Genomic DNA, 19,875 nt, shown 5'->3' on the forward strand with positions numbered 1-19,875 from the left:
TTTTCGCTAGGAAGTCGAGATGCAAAAAAGCTGTAGTAGATAGATAATTTTATTCTCACGAACTAGAAAGTAAAAGATATATCTTAAAATAAAATTTGGGTTATAATCAACGCGCGGAATTGTATCTCATACGCTAGAATCAGTGCTGTCGCGTTGATAGTTTGATTACAAATATATTTTTCTTTTGGATTATTTCAACATAATATAACATTTCAAGATCACAAATCTGTGGTCCTATGGTTGATAAATTAAAAAGGGCATCAAGTATTATTATTTGAAGTAATATAATAATATAGAAGTAGTTTTTTTTACTGGTTGAAAACACTCCTAGGGACGCACTGGCTAGGACCTTGTGGACCAGATCAAGGCGTCCCCGCTACTCGCCGTAAAACACACCTTACTTCAACTGGGGGATTGCAGCGGTGAAACAAATTCCCGCGTACTGGTTATAATATAGATCACTGGTGTTTTACAAGGAATACATTGCTTTTAAATAACCATTGAATTAAGGGGCGTAGAATAGTAATCGCAAACACTGCTTGACGTCAAGGAAAGCTTTATTTTCTATCATTTCAAGATTTCCAGTGCCAAAGCGTGCACAACCAAATTGGAAACACTATTCTCTGTCTTGATGGGATATGTCATCCTACTTCATCTAATTATTCTATGGTTATAACTTATAACCCATCTTTGTGACTTATTACAAGGTAACATTTTGCTCCATAGGAAATTGATAACTGCCAGTTACATAAAATTTTAATGCTGTGAACACCTTTGTATAGTACCCCAGGACAAGTTTCACTGGACATCTAAAAGTTGCTTATTGAACGTGACTTTTTAATTTGTTGGCCAAAGAGTTTTTTGGTTACAAAAATTGATAATATATGGTAGGAAGGAACTTATTATAGGCGGAAGATAAATAAGCATTTTAGAACTCAACCAGAAGTGTCACTGTTTGGTATCTCCAGCTAAAAGTGAATTTTTTGACGGTTCTTGTTGGTATAATTTCTTAAAATTCATAGTGCCATTTTAGCTCAGTCTTTTTTACTCAAGTTTCGAAGTTGGAGATTTTGGAGTTTATGGTTGCTGCCATATTTTGAATTTACTTACGGAATTTGAAGCAGTTTATTTCTAATCAGTGAGTTTTTCCTGTTTCTTTATCTTTCCCTTATCTTCTTTTTTTCATTGTCTTCTGTGTTTAACCTTTCCGTGGTCTATCCTATGTGTCTGTTTTATAAAAGCCACCGTAAAAGACCCTACAGGTGCGAAGAAGTGTTACAGCAGATGTATGGATTGTAAAAAATACTGTCATAATAAATGTACCGGGGTAGACATGACAAAACTGAGTGCGACAAATTCATCGGTTTGTGGAAACTGCTCTTCGGCTGCTTCTACGTCTGAAAATGTATCTTTATTAACGATTGAACAGGTTATGGAAAGACATCTTAAGAAGTTGAAGATCGATTTAAAAGAGGAACTGACTGGAGTTATCAACGCAAAGTTTCAGCAAACTAATGATAAAATATCTGTTGTTGAAGATAATGTGAAAAAAATTCAATCGGAAGTTCATCAAATACATAGATCTCCTTTGAAACATGATGTTTCTCGTAATATCAATGAGGCAATGTTGGAGATGACTGAACACAATGAATGTTGCAAAAATATATTATTATATAACATCCCGGAGTCAAGTGCGCAGTTAGCAGAAGTCAGGGTAAAAGAGGATTTGGATCAAGTTATGGCAATTCTGAATCCATTAGGAAATTTCCCGCAACCCAGGAATTTTTCCGACTCGGAGCTGTGAAAACCATGTTGCGCGTCCTTTGAAAATTGTGTACCAGAATAAAGAAGAAGCCTTGTTCATCCTACGATCCAATAGAACAATCCGAATAAACAGTTTTATTTTCGTTCGGGCTTGACAAAACGAGATTTAAATGGCGCCGTCATACAAGAATTCAAGGACCGGAAAGGAAGTGCAGAAACGGATCTCGTATTAGCATACAAAAATAACTTGGCCCAAATTTCTTGTAGCAATCGAAATGTGGCGAGACAGACAAAAAACTAAATTTTTATTTTCATAATGCCCAAAATTAAAAAATTTTCTAACAATGTTGCTATATGTGTATATGACGTCATCATCATTATAGAATCATGGTTGAACGATCAGATTTCTGACGTTGAATTGGCTTTGCATAATTCTAACATCTTTCGGGCTGATCGTAGTATTAAAACCAGTGCTAAACCTACAGGTAGGGGTTTATTAATAGCAGTTAGGAGGGACATCCGTGCTTCGATAATTTTTCGGGTCAGCTGGTTGAAAGTCTGTATTTGAAATTACAATTTAATGGTTTCAATTTGATTGTTGGTGGTGTTTATATCCCTACCAATTCTGAGGAGTTTATTTATAAAAGTCATTGTGATGATTTGGAAAGCATTTTCAGGATTTAAGTATATTATTGCTCCCAAACATCATAATGAAAGACAATTTGATAATGTCTTGTTTGGGGAATCGTAAGCGTTTTGATATGGTTGACGCCTTTTTACCTTTCAATTCAGTTGTGTTCGACTTTGGTAATGGTGATTATTGTCCTTTAAATAATTTCTTGACATCTGTTGATTGGACAACATGCTTTAATGAATTGAATTTGGACGAAAAAGTTTCTCTTTTTTACGACATTCTTTTTGATTGCCTTGATCACTGTGTTCCAAAGAAAACCATTAAAATCAATAAACATTATCCTAGATGGTTTAACAACGACCTTAGAAATCTGTGTCAACAAAAGAAGTTAGCCCATTCCAAGTATAAGAAGTCTGGTCAACTTGAAGATTATGTTTATTTTAAGACAGTAAGATTGAATAGTAAAGATCTTAAGCAAAGCCTTTTTGATTCTTACATTGCTAAGGTAAATGCTACTATGACATGTGACCCGAAGTATTTTTGGAAATTTATGAGGGATAATAACAAAGACTCTGGAATACCTAATTATATGTCTTTTGAGAATAAATCAGCTGACAATGGATTTGATATTTCAAACTTTTTTGCAGCATGTTTTTCTTTCGTTTACGTAATCAGTTCTACTGTTAACTTCGATTGTGTTGACAATGGCTTAAAGGTTACTATTTCCGACGAATCCCTAGTATAGTTTTGAAAAACTGTATTTACACTTTAACTACCTCATTATTTTTGTTGTTTGAATCATCTATTTGTGAATCTAAGTTTCCAGATTTGTGGAAAAATTGCTATGTAACTCCAATTTTCCAATCTGGTGTTAAAACAAAAGTGGAAAACTACAGGGGAGTCTGTAATCAGTTGGTAATTCCAAAGATCCTGGATGAAATAGTCTCCGTACAACTACAATGGATGTCTTCTTCGATTATTTGTGCTCAACAACACGGTTTCACTAAAGGCAAATCCTCCCTATCTAATTTGCTGATTTACTATTCTTTTATTAACAAATCTTTCCAAGACAAGATACCAGTTGATTCGATATACACGGACTTTGCTAAGGTCTTTGATAGAGTCAATCACAGTGTTTTGATCTCAAAATTGATGCATCTCGGATTTATATTAGACACTATCAAGTGGTTGCATTGCTTTCTTTCGGACAGATATCAGCAACAAGTTAAGACTGGAAATTTTATATCTCAAACTTTTGGCGTCATATCTGGAGTTCCGCAAGGGTCGCACTGCGGACCAATTCTGTTCATCCTTTTCATTAATGAGCTATAAGATTGTATTAAGTATTCTAATTTCTTAATTTTTGGGAATGACCTTAAAACTTTCAAACAAATACGTTCTTTAGAAGATGCATTGGCCTTACAGTCCGACTTGGTTGAACTTCATAAATGGTGTCTGAATAATTAATCAGTCTTTTTTGAATATTGACAAATGCTACTCGATGTCATTTTGTAACTTGAAAAATCCATTTATATACACATATAGATTAGAAAGTGTTCCTTTAAAAACTGTAAATGAGATAAAAGATCTTGGCGTAATTTTCGATTCGAAACTAACATTCAAGAGACACTACAATTACATATTCAAGAAAGCTATGAGGATGTGGGGTTTTGTATGGCGGCACTGCCATATGCTCTCGACTTCCTCTTTAAGAACCCTTTTTTGTTCTTTAGTTAGATCTCAATTGGAGTATTGTTCGCGAGTTTGGCATCCATACTTCGATGTAGACATTGATTTGCTAGAGTTCAAAAAAATTTCTTCCTTGCATTGAATTTAAATCTCATTTGGTTCATCAGCAAGGAAATTATGATAACGTAAGAAAACTCATGAATCTGCAAACGTTAGATCTAAGGGGGACTTTAGCAGCTGGATGTGTACTCCACGAGCTTATTAATTCTTATATAAACTCACCATGTCTACTGTCAAAATTATCTTTTTATGTTCCTCATTCTGATGTAAGTAGCACTCGTAGTTTTAAAATTTTTAGGCTGCCTTTATCGAAAACTAATTTATCTTTAAATCATCCAATTACGAGATTTATGGAATTAGGAAATAAGTTTCCTTCGTCTAATTCATTTAATTTATTTGGGTCTTCAAAATCTTTATTTAGAAAAAGGTTCGTGTCTGTTATAGGTAAAATTTAGTTAAGTTCATCACTTTATGTATAAATTGAATACTAGTTCTTTTAGATTTTGTACATATTTTTAATTTCTGTGTTATTAAAATATCAATGTAAATAGGTGATTTCCGTAATAATAAATATCTAAATATCCATTTAGAAATAGATAATCTAGATCAGGTGTTTCCAGTGGAAAACAAGCTATGTGAAGCCACAACAGCGTTTATGGAAAAGAAAAAACAAGAAAAGTAAAAAAAAACGCATTTGTGTTAAAAGAAAACGACATTTCATGGATTTTGTTTCCCCAAACTGATTACATTTATTAATTAAGCTACACTGGAACAAAACGTTCGGCATATTATTTTGAGTAAGCAGCTGTTATTATGATAATTAACATTTTATTATTATTAAATATAGGTGGCCACAACTATACTATATTCTCACATTATCGACCAAATGGCATCAATCGTTCTTAATTTCCGTAGCTTCATATAGAGTGTGTTAACAAGAAAAAAAAAATAATAATAAAAAACAAAAACAAGACGTGTTCATAAACCACAACTACCACAATAATTACAAAAGTATCTTTTGTTGACCGTCGGGAAGTAACAATAGAACATACTACGTGGAATTAGGAATGAAAATTTAAAAAGTGACGAAAAATAAATCACATGTAGGCAATTTTATTTATACAGTGTCTACAAAGTAACAAGGGACCTAACCAGTACCAGTACATTTATTTGTTCGAAAAGGAAAACTGTAAATTCACATGTATTGGTGCCCATTACATCGAGGATCACATACCAGGAAACTGATTTAATTTTGTTGTGAAGCAGATTATATGAAAGGGAATTATCAACAAACTATGAAGTGTATTGATGGACGAAAATTACATCTAATCAGCAATTCGAAATGGTTGAACGGAAGAGGATACACACTCTTCCATAAAAATTAGATATTAGAGAAATCTACTCGGTACATTCTCTAAATTGAGACAGTGACAAACATAAAATTGGATGATGTAGACAAAGACTGTTAAGAGAACGTAATATGTTTAAAGTAAGTTCGTTAAACAAGTCTCGATAATTCCGATATAATGTATTAATAAATAACTTAGAGACGAAACTAAAAGTTTTTTCAAAAGGAGAAATACTTATTTTAATTAGGGGACCGGTTTTAGTGTCAATCAGCGTAAAATATTTAACTACGTATTTAACTTAGGGAAAATTATTTCAATTTATGAAATAACAGGAAGTCGACGTCGAAAACTGTACTCTTGGGTTAAGATTCTAGCCCAGCCGATATGTGTAATTACAATTATAGTAGCCTGCATAGATATTGTAGCCGTCCATAGAGTCGAAATTTGCGAATAAAAATAAAATAAAACCGGCTCAAACGGAGCCGACGACGGCTTGCAAGTTCTGTCACTACAGCACGCGTCGCATCACACAGGGGTGTATTTAAGGCCGATTGCACAAAATCTTAGGGTCACTGTAATCTTACTATTTTCTATCTACGACAAACGATTTGTCACACAGCTACGAAACCGATGATCTAGAGAAAGATGGAAGTTTGAAAATTTATTTCAACAAGTGTAATAACCGTTTGGTGCAACACAATTGGTTCAAGCAAACTAAAATATGACAGGAAACAAACAGTCCACGTGGACTAGTTTATAGGCGTGTTTGCTGCTAAGATGACTAGGTTTTTCGCTACACCTGCCTCCGCAACGATGAATATACCATACCACAACTTGTGTACAGTGAACAGAGCTTCGATTTTATTGACGAGATTCAGCTCAGAAATTAAACAGATTATATCATAACGGAAAAAATGACATTTAATATTAAATACGTCTCTGTGCAACGTGTGCCAGAGTGACGTCAGATTTTGCAAGCCACCGTTCGGCTCCGTTTGAACCGGTTTTATTTTATTTTTATTCGCAAATTTCGACTCTATGGACGGCTACAATATCTATGCAGGCTACTATACCGACTGGTGTCCTAATACAATTCTCGCCCTTCAAAAGTCGTCTCAAAAATATTTATAATACACCTTAATATTTGAGTCGTAGCATTAAACAGTTTGTGACTACTATACTGTTAAACAATAGATATTTATTTTATTAGTTTAAGTGATACTTTATGTGGCGAGTATGGACGATTAAACGCCGAGCGATAGCGAGGCGAATTAAGTCCATACGAGTCACATGAAGTCACTTAAACTCCGAATGAAATACAATATTTTATTTTCAAACGATTAATCTTCTTTTGAAATGATTATTTCCTATCTTCTTGCTTCATTAAGGAATTGCCTTGATTTCACTTACCATGGTTACTATGGTTGACAACCACTATGATTTTCACATATTTATACTCCCCGGCGGAGTATAAGTAGTAGTTATACGCCGCTCAAACACGGTGTCATAGAAATAACACTTAAACCCCGATAAGAGCGTCATATAAGTGTCAGTTATATGACGTTTGAAAATAAAATTATTTACTGCGAAAAAAGAAAGCATGGCAAACATTTTTGTGGGTCTCTAGATAAAACAGGTTGGACGAAAAAAACGACAAAGGAATTTAATTTGGTACACTTTAAATAAGTTGTCACTAATAACAACAAGCTATTTCAAACCGGTCATTTATAGTATGAAATAAACATGTGACCGTACGATTTTACAAACAAAACCCGTCTTCGGTTCCAATTAAATTGGAACTGTTGTGACCAGCTTCAACCTACGCGTCAGTTGGCAAAACAATATTTTCAACGAATCTTATTTGAGCAAAATTATAGGTTGTTGTTAGAATTAGATTTGAGGTCAATGGTTGTCAGGGACAAAGTTGACAGTGTTTCTTGGAAATTTGACGAGAAATACCATTATGTCTGACCGTTTTATCTGATTGATTTTCGTAGCAAATCGACAATTTAACAACGAGTGCACTAGACCCACAAACAAATAAGTATTGTATTTAATTGCAGTAGAATTATTAATAATTTTTTTCAAGTTCGGGCTCCATTTCTTGACTGCTTCCTGATGCACTTAAATAACTGATTGCAAAATTGCCTCTATCTTGAATGTTTTATCATTCGAATGGATTTTATTTCAGTGTAGTGTTCTTTGTTCGACTGTACATATCGCTTTATTGAAAGCGAGCTGGAATGTCCAGCAATTTTTATTAAAGTTTATTCGTTGATTCCTCTTTCCGATAATTCGTTTACTGCTGTTACCCTCTTGAATAATTCGTGAGCTTAACTCGTTTAATATGAAGTACAGTTTTTAAAGCTGATATTTTTATCCAGTTTCGGTTAGTCTAATGTGGAAAATTTCATAGTATGCTCTTGATGTTTTTTTTTTTCAAAAATAATGATATTCTAGGAACAATTTGTTACCTGTTGACATTTCCATTGTTTTTTGTTCCTGTATAATCTAGAGACAAATATCTTGATCTTCGTCATTAATAGTGAACAAGATTCAGGAGGTCAATAACACGTTCTTGACGCTCTGACGATTTTCTTATTTTTTCAGTGGTCTTGAACGTAAATTGATACATTTTTTTGGATCATTTAAGGTGTATGAAGGTATCGAAACTGTCGGCATGTTCCAACGTTTTTGATATTCGGAAGCAGGAGCATTAATTAGTTTTAACATTGATGTCTTACCAATCTGTCATTGCGGTGTTACTTTATTGATAAATTGCTAAAAATGCTGTAACACCGGCTGCACCTACAATTAAACATAATGGTTCGTATAAGAAATGTTGTAATATTAAATGTGCATAGTTAGCTAAGACTTCTTGGAAATTTAACAACTTGACAACAGTGACAACTATTCTCTCTCCATCAAAATCCCTCAGTAATGCAAATTGAGCAAATCTTCAAAAATCAACTTGAGACCTTTAAAAATGATTGGCACTATCAATCGTGTAGAAATCATTGAAGCAAGCGTTAAAAATTAAAAATTAATGTCGACCTGACTGGATCTCTTCGATCACAATAACGATAAAAAGCCATTCATAATTCAAAAAAGTTTTCTCATATTTTTGTCTACGAAAAAGATTTTTAACACAAGAGCCACATTATTGTTTAAAATGTTTTAATTTTATACGAATTGCCGATTTCAGATCACTTTATGAAACTCGAGTCGCAACGCTAAGCTTTTTGCTTGGGCTATTTCGCAATTTAAAATTATCCTTGACAGCGCCAAATAAAAATATGGTTAAAATATAATGCTGTACTTTCCAGGAATAAATGGATTAATATATCACATAGTCAGTCTTGGCAAATAAAAATAAGTAAGCAATTTTGCATAATCTGAGGTTAAAACTTTCATATTTCACTCCAACGAGTCACATAATGACTCACTCCAGCGAAAAGCCATTGGCAAACACCTGGTCAGACGCCATCAGGAATCCAAAAAAAGCAAAACGAGGCCACTGGCCACTAATTTATTACCATTAACACAATCATTGTTGACACTTGCTTCAGGTCACGTCTTCAAGACAAAAACGTTCTCTTGCAAGTGTACAGAACAGCACCAATTTGGAAGAGAAAAAAAATCGAAACCGTTAGACCCATTTTTTTCACATTTCAGCACCATAAAACACGCTTCTATCCTGCCTAAGTCCTCCAAACTAGTTATCTTAATCCGATCCCGTACTGCATCAAATAAGCTCCAAACTGGATAAACGCACATTTCAGCTGGTGTAAAGGCACCAAATTACAAGACCAGTTCCAAATACACTATCATTAGTCCCAATTCTCGGACAATCATAATTTATAATAATATCGTCTAATGAGAGGTTCTCGAAACTCCAGCAATGGAGAAATTATTAATAATCGGTTTAAAGAGCGTACGTGCTGAAAGCGAAATTTATGGTAGTAAACGCCACCACTGGCTGTGTTGGTGGACCGAACTGGATTTGCGGTTGGAAAATATCTGTGCGTCCGATTGTGTTTCCTCGAGAAGAATACTAATAATAATAACAATAATAATGATCAGTTTCGAAGAAAAACTGTGAGACTGAGGCAGGAAATGGTCGGTTGCATGCTTCGAGGCTACGGATAATAAATATCGATGCTTTATTAGCTTGCTAACGTAACGGTGGTAACAAAAATGTGGCTCTCACGTTTAGATGTTCCTTCGACGTTTCGTGCTCTGCTCTGTGCTATATGTGTTTTCTTGAATTACGGCGAAGAGGAAGAATGAAAAACATGTAGCATGAAAATGTTATCTTGTGTTGGTCTCGCTGCTGGGCTGGTGACATTGTTCTTCAATTAATAGTATGGTACACCGCCTGATGCTATTTGAGGACATACTTGTCATTGTTACTACACTTGTTTGCAATTACTGTTCAACGATTTTCCTTAAATAATGATGGAAATCGTGTATGAGAAACTTCCGCAAGCTATTCACTGTTTTACCCATGCCCAACATGTTTTCATAATAATAAAGCATAAAGTAAAATCACAGGTAATTGTCTTGCTATGTGGAAAACTTGCTGTTGTGTGCTAATAAGCATTAAGAACATCAAGTGAAAAAAGACTATGACTCATCGTCAACAGAAGTGTACCAATCTAGTGCAACTCTTCTAAATCCATATCTTTCCAGTTGTGTTCATAGGTATTGTATTAACCATGAATACAGTAGGAACAATGGAATCCTGTGGTGAAGTCTTGGAAAATACCAAAACATTGTTCACCGTTTTCTAAACCTTTAAAAGTTAATTTAACTAAATCTGCAAAAGCACTGAACTTAAGTAAATAAATAATTTGTTGGTTAAAAAAATTAATTTTAGATCGACAGCTCACAAAAGATAATGTTGAAAAAAATATATCTCTAACTATATACTAACTTATCCCGAAATCATCCAAGAACGAAAATGTTTATTTTTTGAACATCACTTTTTTCAAGAAGAACTGAGGTGAAAGATGTATGAATATAAGTCAACAAAAGAAATCTTTATTTAAGCAAACTTTTCCACTTTGCCAAAACAACTTTAGAATATATTGATGAAAAAAAAAGCATCGCACAAAATAATAAAATCCATCGAATATATATAAATATAAGATTGAGAAAAATCGAAAAATGGTAGTATAAAAGCATAGCTGCCCAAAAGTTGAAATAATTAAATCAAGATGCCGCGTGATTTTTTAAATTCCTGCTCAAAACGATTGAGTCAGCAGTGAAATGTGTTGCGTAATTTCAAGGGTATATTTTGGGTTGCCTAACAACTAGCGTCGTAGCCATAGTAAACATAAATACTATACAAAACTCATTTGACATACACATTGTAAAACTTTTATGACTTAAGCGGCTTAAGCCAAACCACCCTTATAATGGACCCGAACCGCAAGGATTATTACTATCCATTGTTGCTGTAAAATTTTACTAGGTATATGTGCACTAAGTTAAGTTATACAAGAGCCCGTTTGACTTATAAGAGTGCTTTGGCTTAAGCCGCTTAAGTCATAAAAGTTTTACAAGTGAGTCAAGTGAGTTTTGTATACCTAAGTTGTTCTTTGCTGTTGTTTCCGTAGTCCTATCAGTTTTTTCGGTTTTTACCAAAAATCTATCTTTGCCAAAAGTACATTATCGGTTGTGAGTTAGTCAGGACTATTCGACAACTTTTCAAGTTCGGTAAAGAAGAATTTTTATCGGTACAAAATATCCACCAAAGAACATAAAAATGCTTTAAAGTTTGTCTAGAATTATAAGAATTTTATGGACTCCCAAAGTTAATTCGTTTTACAGCCCTGTTGTCAATTTTATTGTACAGCTGATGAGCGGGGCGAACTCAGGTACAGTAAACATCGGCTTTTTCCTGACAGGCTCTTTACCTGTACAATAGAATTGACGACAGGGCTGTAAAACGAATTAACTTTGGGAGTCCATAAAATTCTTATAATTCTGGACAAACTTTACCCACAATTGCAAGAAAACCCAGCTAAATGCATCTTATTATCCTTTCATATTAACGATTTTTGTGTTTCCAACCTCAAATTGTTGAAAATAAGAACACATGTTTATGAACCTTAGATATGTAATCGTGGCTTTCTTTTTATTATTATTAAAAAATGAACTAGTACAGTACATAGTATTGTATTCCCAAAATTTTCTGGGGAAATGGAGTGAGCGTTCTTGAATTAATCAATAAAATAAATCGTCTCATTCATTAATTTTTTTGAGCCACCTGTTGTAGCAAATCTAAAAATTATGAATGCAATGATAAATCACAAGTAAAAACTCATCATATTTTGCACATTTTGGGTAGAATTTATTCGGCAAAATTTTGATATAACGTCATCAATTTTTTGAAGGGAATAAACACATACATTTTGATAATTTACCATGCTTACAATAACTTTAAAACATCTGCAAGATTTCAACGCCTATTCAGTTTTGCAATTCTTGATTTGTTCAATAAGATAAACTGACTGATCCATTTTTTTTGAGTGGTCTGTATAAGCAAATCTAATAAATGAGGTTCTTACTTTGATCAATAAAAATTGGTCGAAGACTATGAGTATAATCCGACAAATCCAGCTCTTTAAAAAAACTATGAAATTTCATTTTACGATTTTCGTTTTGTGATAACCGCTGTAAAGTAAAAACCAGAGGCATAAATAACACCCCTTGTCCTTCAGCAATGGGTAATAGCAATCTGAAGCTCAAGTGTTTATTTACGTTTATACATCGAAAGAATGTCACGAAGAAGTTAGTTTAATTTGAATGAGTTTGTCTTCGATACACCGACTGCGCCACGGAGACGTTGAAACCGTGGGAATGAAACGTTATTATACCTTGCAAATGTTTTTGCGAAAATTTAAACGTCTAGCGAAAAAACTGAAAGTGGATTCGAAAATTACAAGTATATGAGTATATTTTTGTGTAACATTCAAATTATTTTAGAATACCATTCATTGAAATGACGTCATCAGATTGTTGGAGGAGATAATTCGCCAAATTTTGGTGAGCAGTTAACTATCTATGACATTAAATTTTCTAATATACATACAAAATTTGACAACAATCTATCTAGGAGTTTCGGAAATTATGTGTCTAATAAAAATGGATGCAGACAGACAGACAGACAGACAGACAGACGGGAACGGGAGACTACTTTTTTCGTACTATAGGGGTAAAACCGTTGTAAACAATAACTGCGTTTTCTCTTCATCAAAATATAACACGAAGATCCGCAAGTATACGAAGATCACTTTAAAGGCATACTAATAAAATTTTATGGCATAATTAGGACTATTTGGTTGACAATGCCGGGCCAGCTTTTCGGAATAGGCTCCATGTAAACTTGTAAACCCTGTCGCGTGCCTATAGAATTTCCTGTACTGCCCCAAGCAGACGGTCTTCGGCGGTCTTACCTGCATATTTTATGGTTTTAGAGTTTTGCGGGTTGGTTTCTTTGACTAGAGTTGTAAAATATTATCTGTATGCTTTTAAAGTGATCTTAGTATACTTCTTTTTTTGGCAAGATGCAATACTGTACCAATAGCGACATCTGGTATGTTTTTGTTTCTGTCTTCGTCTGACGCAGGTAAAGAGTGTTTGCACTTCTAATTAGCATTTTGAGGGTGGAAATATATACTTGCGTACCTGTGTTCGACGAAGAGAGAAATAGAAACATGCCGTTTCTAATATATTGTATGTACTATCGCACGCAAGCATATTATCGGTACCCAGCAGTGAGTGGTATTAGGCTGCTCCGCCTCTTTTCTGCAGGTTTCCATTATTCAATAAACACTTTGATGTATAGAATAAAATGGAGAAGCACTAAAATTTTCTGGTTTGAACGTTTTGAATTCGAAACGAGATAATATGCATACACAAGAGTGATTAATTAAAAAACTGAATAAATTTACCAGAGGTGGATTTTAAATCAGGCGTAGTATTTTTTATTATCAGTTAATTCTTTTGTTTTTCTCTCCCAAAATTTGATGACGGTACATATCTACAATTTTGCTGAGTTACATCTTTAAGAAGATTTTCACAGCAAGTGGACCTATCAGCATTTGCCACAAAATTGCTAAGAAAAGCCTGGGGCTTTTTCTCTACAAGTTGCAAATGTTCAAAGAACATTAACTACTAAATTATGGCTCTACACCAATTCACAAATCATGCGAATGTGGAATACAAAAAGTCCTCATTATTTTCAAAAAACGCCTCTAAATGCAGAAAAAATTGGCGTATGGGTTGCTGTTTCATGGAGACGATTGTATGGACTCATTTTCGTTGAAGAGTCAATTACAGTTGCATGATACCACAGGATGCTCCAGAAATTCAATGACCAACTCAATCCTGAGGATCTACACAATGGCTTTCTTCAAGATGACCAGAAATATTTAAAGTTAATTTTGCACCACGATATTAAGGCAACCAAGTCGTGTCCAACTTTAGAATAATAATTTTCGTCTTCAATTCTCAAACATAATTAAAAAAAAGTAGTACCATAATTTCAAGGTATATTTAATGATGATAAATTTATGTTGTAATTGCAATTTTTACCGAACACTGTATTTGAAAATACAAACATCTTGTATAAAAGTAACTGAGGATTGAACTGATTTTTAGGAATTACACCGGTTTACTTTTCTTTTAATGGTGATTGCCTGGAAAGATTTAATGGCAGGAAATAAGGCGGGAGATTGAAGAAAACAATTCTCACCGATGGCAATGTGACAATTAATAATAATCTTAATTAACCGCCAAGGAAAAAAGAACAGAAGTTCGTCAAGAAATGTTAATGGTTGAACTTCTGCCGGAAGGTTTAAATCAATATTACCGATATATGAATAAATTACTATTTAAAATCCAAGACAAAAAGTACAAAAGTGTTTAAGTGCTCATTAAGCGGCGTTGTGAGCAAACATTTTGTTCGTAAATGGAAGCTTACATCGGATTAATTTAGAACTCGAGTAAATTGCCGCAAAATCCCATCGAAGTAACACGATAAATGAGTAAACTTGAAAGCATAAATTTAACTTAAAAAAATAGTCGGGCATTTAATATCTCATTAAAAATAATAATATCTATCGACTTTACAGAATGTTGTGGGAAATATTGCCGATATAATCATTAATCGGGCAATTTTTATTGTTATTATAACGTGAAAGTTTGAAACTCTTCACTGAATACTTTTTTCTGAACGGTAACATTATTTATCACAATTTTTGTATTTTTTATTTTTTTTTAAGATGCCTAATGTAATTCCTTGTCTGAGAATTGTCGATTCATTCTTCGTCGCCGTCTGTCTGGGACGTTTAACCATATACTTTCAAAGGAAATGAGGACTAGTTGTAGAATTTCTTCATTATCGGCAAAAAATTACTTCGATAATAAATTACCACGTTTTGCTATTACTGCGTCTTATGGAATAAATGTTAAAACCACTAAAATCTCTGCTGTAATCCATGACTTTGAACATGTTTCCATTTCATAGATTTTGTGAAGTGGGAAAAGCATTTTTATGTGTATAAAATGATTATTCAAAATTTTAAAAAATTATAGCACGCCACCAATTCTTACTTTTAGTAGAGAGGAAATCTTCACTAAGTCCCGTTTATAAACTACTACGTAAAAAAATAGCTTGGTGGTCAAAAACTGGTTGATGATTATTATGGATTATGCATGACATCGTAAAATCAAATTTTAAATGATATGTTCAGTTTTACGCTTTGGATTTGAATATACTCCACACTTCCGTGTGATTTTTTGCTCAGTTTCACGCCCGGTACATAAATGTATCCTTGGAGCACTGACTTTTTTTTGTTTCTTTCACTCATCACAAATTTTAGACCAATTTTTATACAAAGGTTACCGGTGACTAGAAAATATTTTAATCTGAAGGTGAGAGAGGGAGGAAACTACATACATACGCAGTCCAAGGATTCATGCTCGACTTGATAAAGGTTTTAATTACACAAAACGCAATAAATATTGACTCTTTTTTGTCACAGATGCAGTTACACATTTAAATGGCAATTTTGTATTTGTTGAATTTGAACGGAAATATTTCAACTCAATCGGTTAACCTATCACTAATAAACATGCACAGAAAAAATATTGTACTTAATTAAAGAAACTATTTTATTATTAAAATGTAATATAATTTTTTCTTTCAAGATCGGCCCCTATTTCTTGATTTGTTGCTCAGGTACTTGAACCGCTAGTTATTGAAGTACCTGGACCTTGAACGTTTGTCACTCCAATGAATTTTATTATTTCAGGATGACTGTCTTTGTTCAATTGTAGGTAGGACTTTATCGATTCAAATTGGAGTGTCCAGTAACTTTTTAGTACAATTTTTAATTAATTTAATTAAACTTAATACACAGAGACAGTTGGAGCTTCAATTTTATCAATTTACCTGCTGCACAATTTTGAAGGTAAATGTAGGTAAAATAGAATATTTTTACTGTCTCCAAAGATAGAATCGCTAATATTTCCAATAACGCAGCATGGGGAATTTAATTTGCTTATTACGGCTGAGGTGTGGTTAATCCCGTTAGAGGGCTATCGATAATAACACTTAAAGTTTTGTTTTCTTTATATTATTCTAGTCGATCTTTATTCTGATAGCTAATCTACAATAAAAATATAGACATGTATTGAAGGATAAGAACCTAGTTTATTTGCCTTAAAAACTAACGAGCCACCTTATCTTTTGATGCATCAAAAGCTTGGTTTTCTCGATAGCTGTGTGATTGCTCTTGGAACTGCGATTCATAACGTACGTTCTGCAAATTAAATTAAGGTATGTGCAGATATGAGTTCAGAAAGATCATTGACACTATGGAAATACAGCAGAGGCGCCAAAATTGACCCTTGGGGTACAACGATGATATAAAGACTTTCTCACATTATATAAAATTGTATCGTTTACTGATGTAGTGGTAACTATTTGTTATCTATTTTTTATTAGAGCTGCATAATGCCCAAGAATACCAGAGGAAATACGTTTTTATAATAGGTAACATAATAATGAGTTAATGACAAAGTAAGTCAAATACCTTCTCTATAGAAAAGATAACATTATTCATCGCCAATAAAACAGCGAATAGAAGAAATAAAATGTTTGCTTTTCAAACTGCCAACAATACAGATGTTACTAATTTTGCTATTTTGATTGTTGGACAGTAAAACGTAGAAAATCGATAATTGTGACAGATAACAAGACATATTTAATATTATTGTTAGTTCCGATAGAATAAAAATTCGTTCATGATGAGCTGTAAAAGCTGTAAGAGTTAAAGTCTGTACATCCAAGAATTTTAAAGATTTTATGTGAAGATAAGACGACATCGGTTCTACTTTATTTCTATACGTTGTAGTAAGATGCCTTTTTCATAGAAAAGGTCCTACTCGCGTCTTCAAAATTGAGGTTAAGGCATTTTTTGAAGACTACTACTCTTTCTCTCTGCTGAAAATTATACTACTCGTAGTATTCTTTAGACCAACCACTGACCGGGAAATGATCGGCATTCAGGCAAGACTTCTATCGCTTAAGATGCTTAGACCAAATAATATGATGTATTATACATATGATGAACGTGAAAAATTAAATTTAGGTGATACCAGAAAGAGGGGGAAGGATAGTTTTACTGATCAGTTACACATTTAAGTGAGGATCTTCGACTTATGAAGGGCTGACAAGAGTCTCTTTGTTTTAAAATATGTCTTACTTTTATTGTCAATAATTATGAAATCATGGCCACCGTGAGAAAAACGTAAATACTGGAACTGGTCCACGTTTTTCTCGTTGAAAAAGGGAAACATTGAAGTAATAAAATCTCCAGAACATATAGGATTTTGTATACATGAGGATTCAAGTGTCATTTTTGTTTCATTTGCGTCATTTTTTATATAGCCGTAAATCTACCTCAAAAAATTTGATTATAAAATTCAAAATTCGATTGATACACCTTCAGTTTCAACAGATTATAATGAACCTTAAAAACATGGTTGATTAACTTTTTTTTTCGGGGACGTCAATTCGAGGGAACCACCAAAACACGCAGATTCATCGTCATCTGTCACATTTATCGTTTGGATTTTCGTGTTTCGTTCAGTTATTTGTACTTCTTCGTTTTTGTGTTATTGTCTTTTGTGTTGTTATCTAAAAAAAGATCAGTTCTTTTCGAACCAAAGTAGTGTCAAATTGTGTTAACTTAACCAAACCTCAAGGGTAGGATCAACGATTTTCACAACAGCAAAACATTATTCTCTTGAGGAATTCCAAAATGAATTTTCTGAAGCTGTTTTTGATTATGATAATTTTCGAGATGTGCGAATACTCTTCGCAGTGTGAAAATGGTCCGTGAAACAGGAAGTATTGGGAGGAAAGAGGGCAGTGGAAGGCACAATGTTCGAAATTTAATTGAAGAGGCACTCAGAACTCTGTTCGAGTTCTAGCACAGCAGGTTGACTTCAATTGTTCATGAATTTTACGAACTTGAAATTGGCTAGTTTCAACACGATGGAGCAACAGTTCACTATACACAACAAAATTCGAATACGCTCCCACAATTTTTTGGTGAACGAATTATTAATCGAGATAGGTACATCAGTTATTATCCACCTAGGTTATGTAATTTAACTCGTTGTGATTTCTTTTTGTGGCCTTTAAAAAACTCCATATTTCGATGACGAATTGAACATTTGGAAGAACTTAAACACGTTATAAGTCGTAGGGAAGAATTGTGTAAGTATTTGAATCACAGTAGCAACATGATTTGTTTCTTTTATCACTTTTATTTTTATTGTTAGTTCATTTAGGTACTGAATTTTTTCGCCCCAGCTTATGTCGAAACAATGTCACTCTTACTTCAATCGATGGAAAGCGTATTTGCTGCACGAACTAAATTGAAGCGTATTGTGACCTAACTGACTCTATTAAGAAAGATTATTTGGGAATTATTCGTTGATCAAGACCCACAGAAAAACGAAACTTTCGACATTATTGTTATAATAATTTATATTTTATAGCAACCATTCGTTGTTTCGTAACTTAATATGGAAACCGTCAGTGTGAAATATCTCAGTGTTTTAAACATGTAAGTTGAAAGTGAGTTTAAACAAGTTGAGTTTGTTGCAAACAGACACATCTGATTGATGGCTTGTTATTTAAATAATACAAAGATGAAAACTATCGCTTACAAATAGATTCGTTACAAATAATGAAAAGTAAGTAAGCAGAAAACAAAGCTGCACTAATGAAGTTAGGTTTTGATTCGCATGACAACACTATAAAATTGCTATTATTACCGTGGTACATTTAATAACCTCCTGACTTCTAGATAAAGCACATTTACGCAAACAATCCGATTCTAACACGAGCACTTCATTTTAATGCGTAAATAATGGTCCCGGAAAGGTACGCGAAACGGAAAAACCAACAATAACGAACCTCATTATTTCATATAGGTGGGCTCCTTTACAGAACCGCATCAATTAGCTTCGACATCGACCTAATCAAAAATAAAAAAAACCTAATCCTCACGATCTCGCCGACATTTCGCCGTCCATTTTTTTACTTACTTGTACGCCAGCTCCCAGCACAGCTACCATTATCCACAAGGCGGCACTTTCAAGGCAAAAAAATCCTTCACGTGCACTTCACCACCGCAGCACTCACTCCTCACACGCGATTCGCGCGCTTTTCCGAAGTCGCACTCTTGGTTATTTTCGACACATCGCCATCGGCGCCGTCTCGAGCACTACTGTGGCCCCTTCTTCAGGAACCACGATCTTGGAAACGCCCCCGCCGCTCCTACCCGACCTTGCTCTGTCTAATTCATTGAGACTCTGCGTGCGTTGTTTGTCTGGAACTGTGAATGGCCGGACTGCGTAAAAGAACAACGACCACTACGTAACATGTGTGTCAAACAAACGTTCGCTGGGCAAGATTTTGGCCGGTTTTTGGCCGATGGTTATTGCTTGCAGCTTTTCGCGGCTAATTGGCAAGGAAATCCGGTGCGAGGTTTGGAGGATGTCGTAAAAAGTTCAGTGGCTCGACAGATTGTGAAGCTTTGGACCGCTATTTTTGAGATTATCGCACCTGTGGCATAGAACTGCGAAGTATGGGGTACATAATTATATCTATGTGATTAAATATTTTCTTGAATGAGTGATGCATCATTTCGCAAAAAATACAGAAGTAGGAGTGCCAAAAATGGTCCAAAGAATTTGAAAGGGTACAGCGAAACTTGCACTACATTTAAAATATAGAATCAAGGACGTTAAAAACTATGTATACGAGTAAATATATACATATAAAAAATA

The 19,875-nt window shown here is 34.0% G+C and overlaps 2 protein-coding genes across 4 annotated transcripts in view; one reads left to right on the forward strand and one right to left on the reverse strand.

Annotated features, from left to right (window-relative positions):
- The window catches only part of LOC135137628 (uncharacterized), a 430,031-nt gene that overhangs the window by 310,508 nt on the left and 99,648 nt on the right, over positions 1–19,875 (reverse strand). For 2 of the 3 annotated variants that reach the window (XM_064067330.1, XM_064067328.1), the window contains exon 1: positions 19,132–19,297. The exons of the other annotated variant lie outside the window; for it this stretch is intronic. The gene's annotated coding sequence lies outside the window, so the exon portion shown is untranslated. Of the gene's footprint in view, positions 1–19,131; positions 19,298–19,875 lie in introns of those variants that run through there. 3 annotated transcript variants of the gene reach the window in all.
- On the forward strand, positions 2,081–3,730 carry LOC135137335 (uncharacterized). The gene is made up of 4 exons (XM_064066958.1): positions 2,081–2,249; positions 2,557–2,846; positions 2,904–3,137; positions 3,218–3,730. Exons 1-4 carry the CDS (start codon positions 2,081–2,083, stop codon positions 3,728–3,730), a joined length of 1,206 nt encoding a protein of 401 aa, XP_063923028.1.

This window comes from Zophobas morio, unplaced genomic scaffold (genome assembly GCF_036711695.1).
Source record: "Zophobas morio isolate AGI-343-1 ecotype UQ-CSIRO unplaced genomic scaffold, CSIRO_AGI_Zmor_V1 ptg000029l, whole genome shotgun sequence".
NCBI classification, from domain to species: domain Eukaryota; kingdom Metazoa; phylum Arthropoda; class Insecta; order Coleoptera; family Tenebrionidae; genus Zophobas; species Zophobas morio.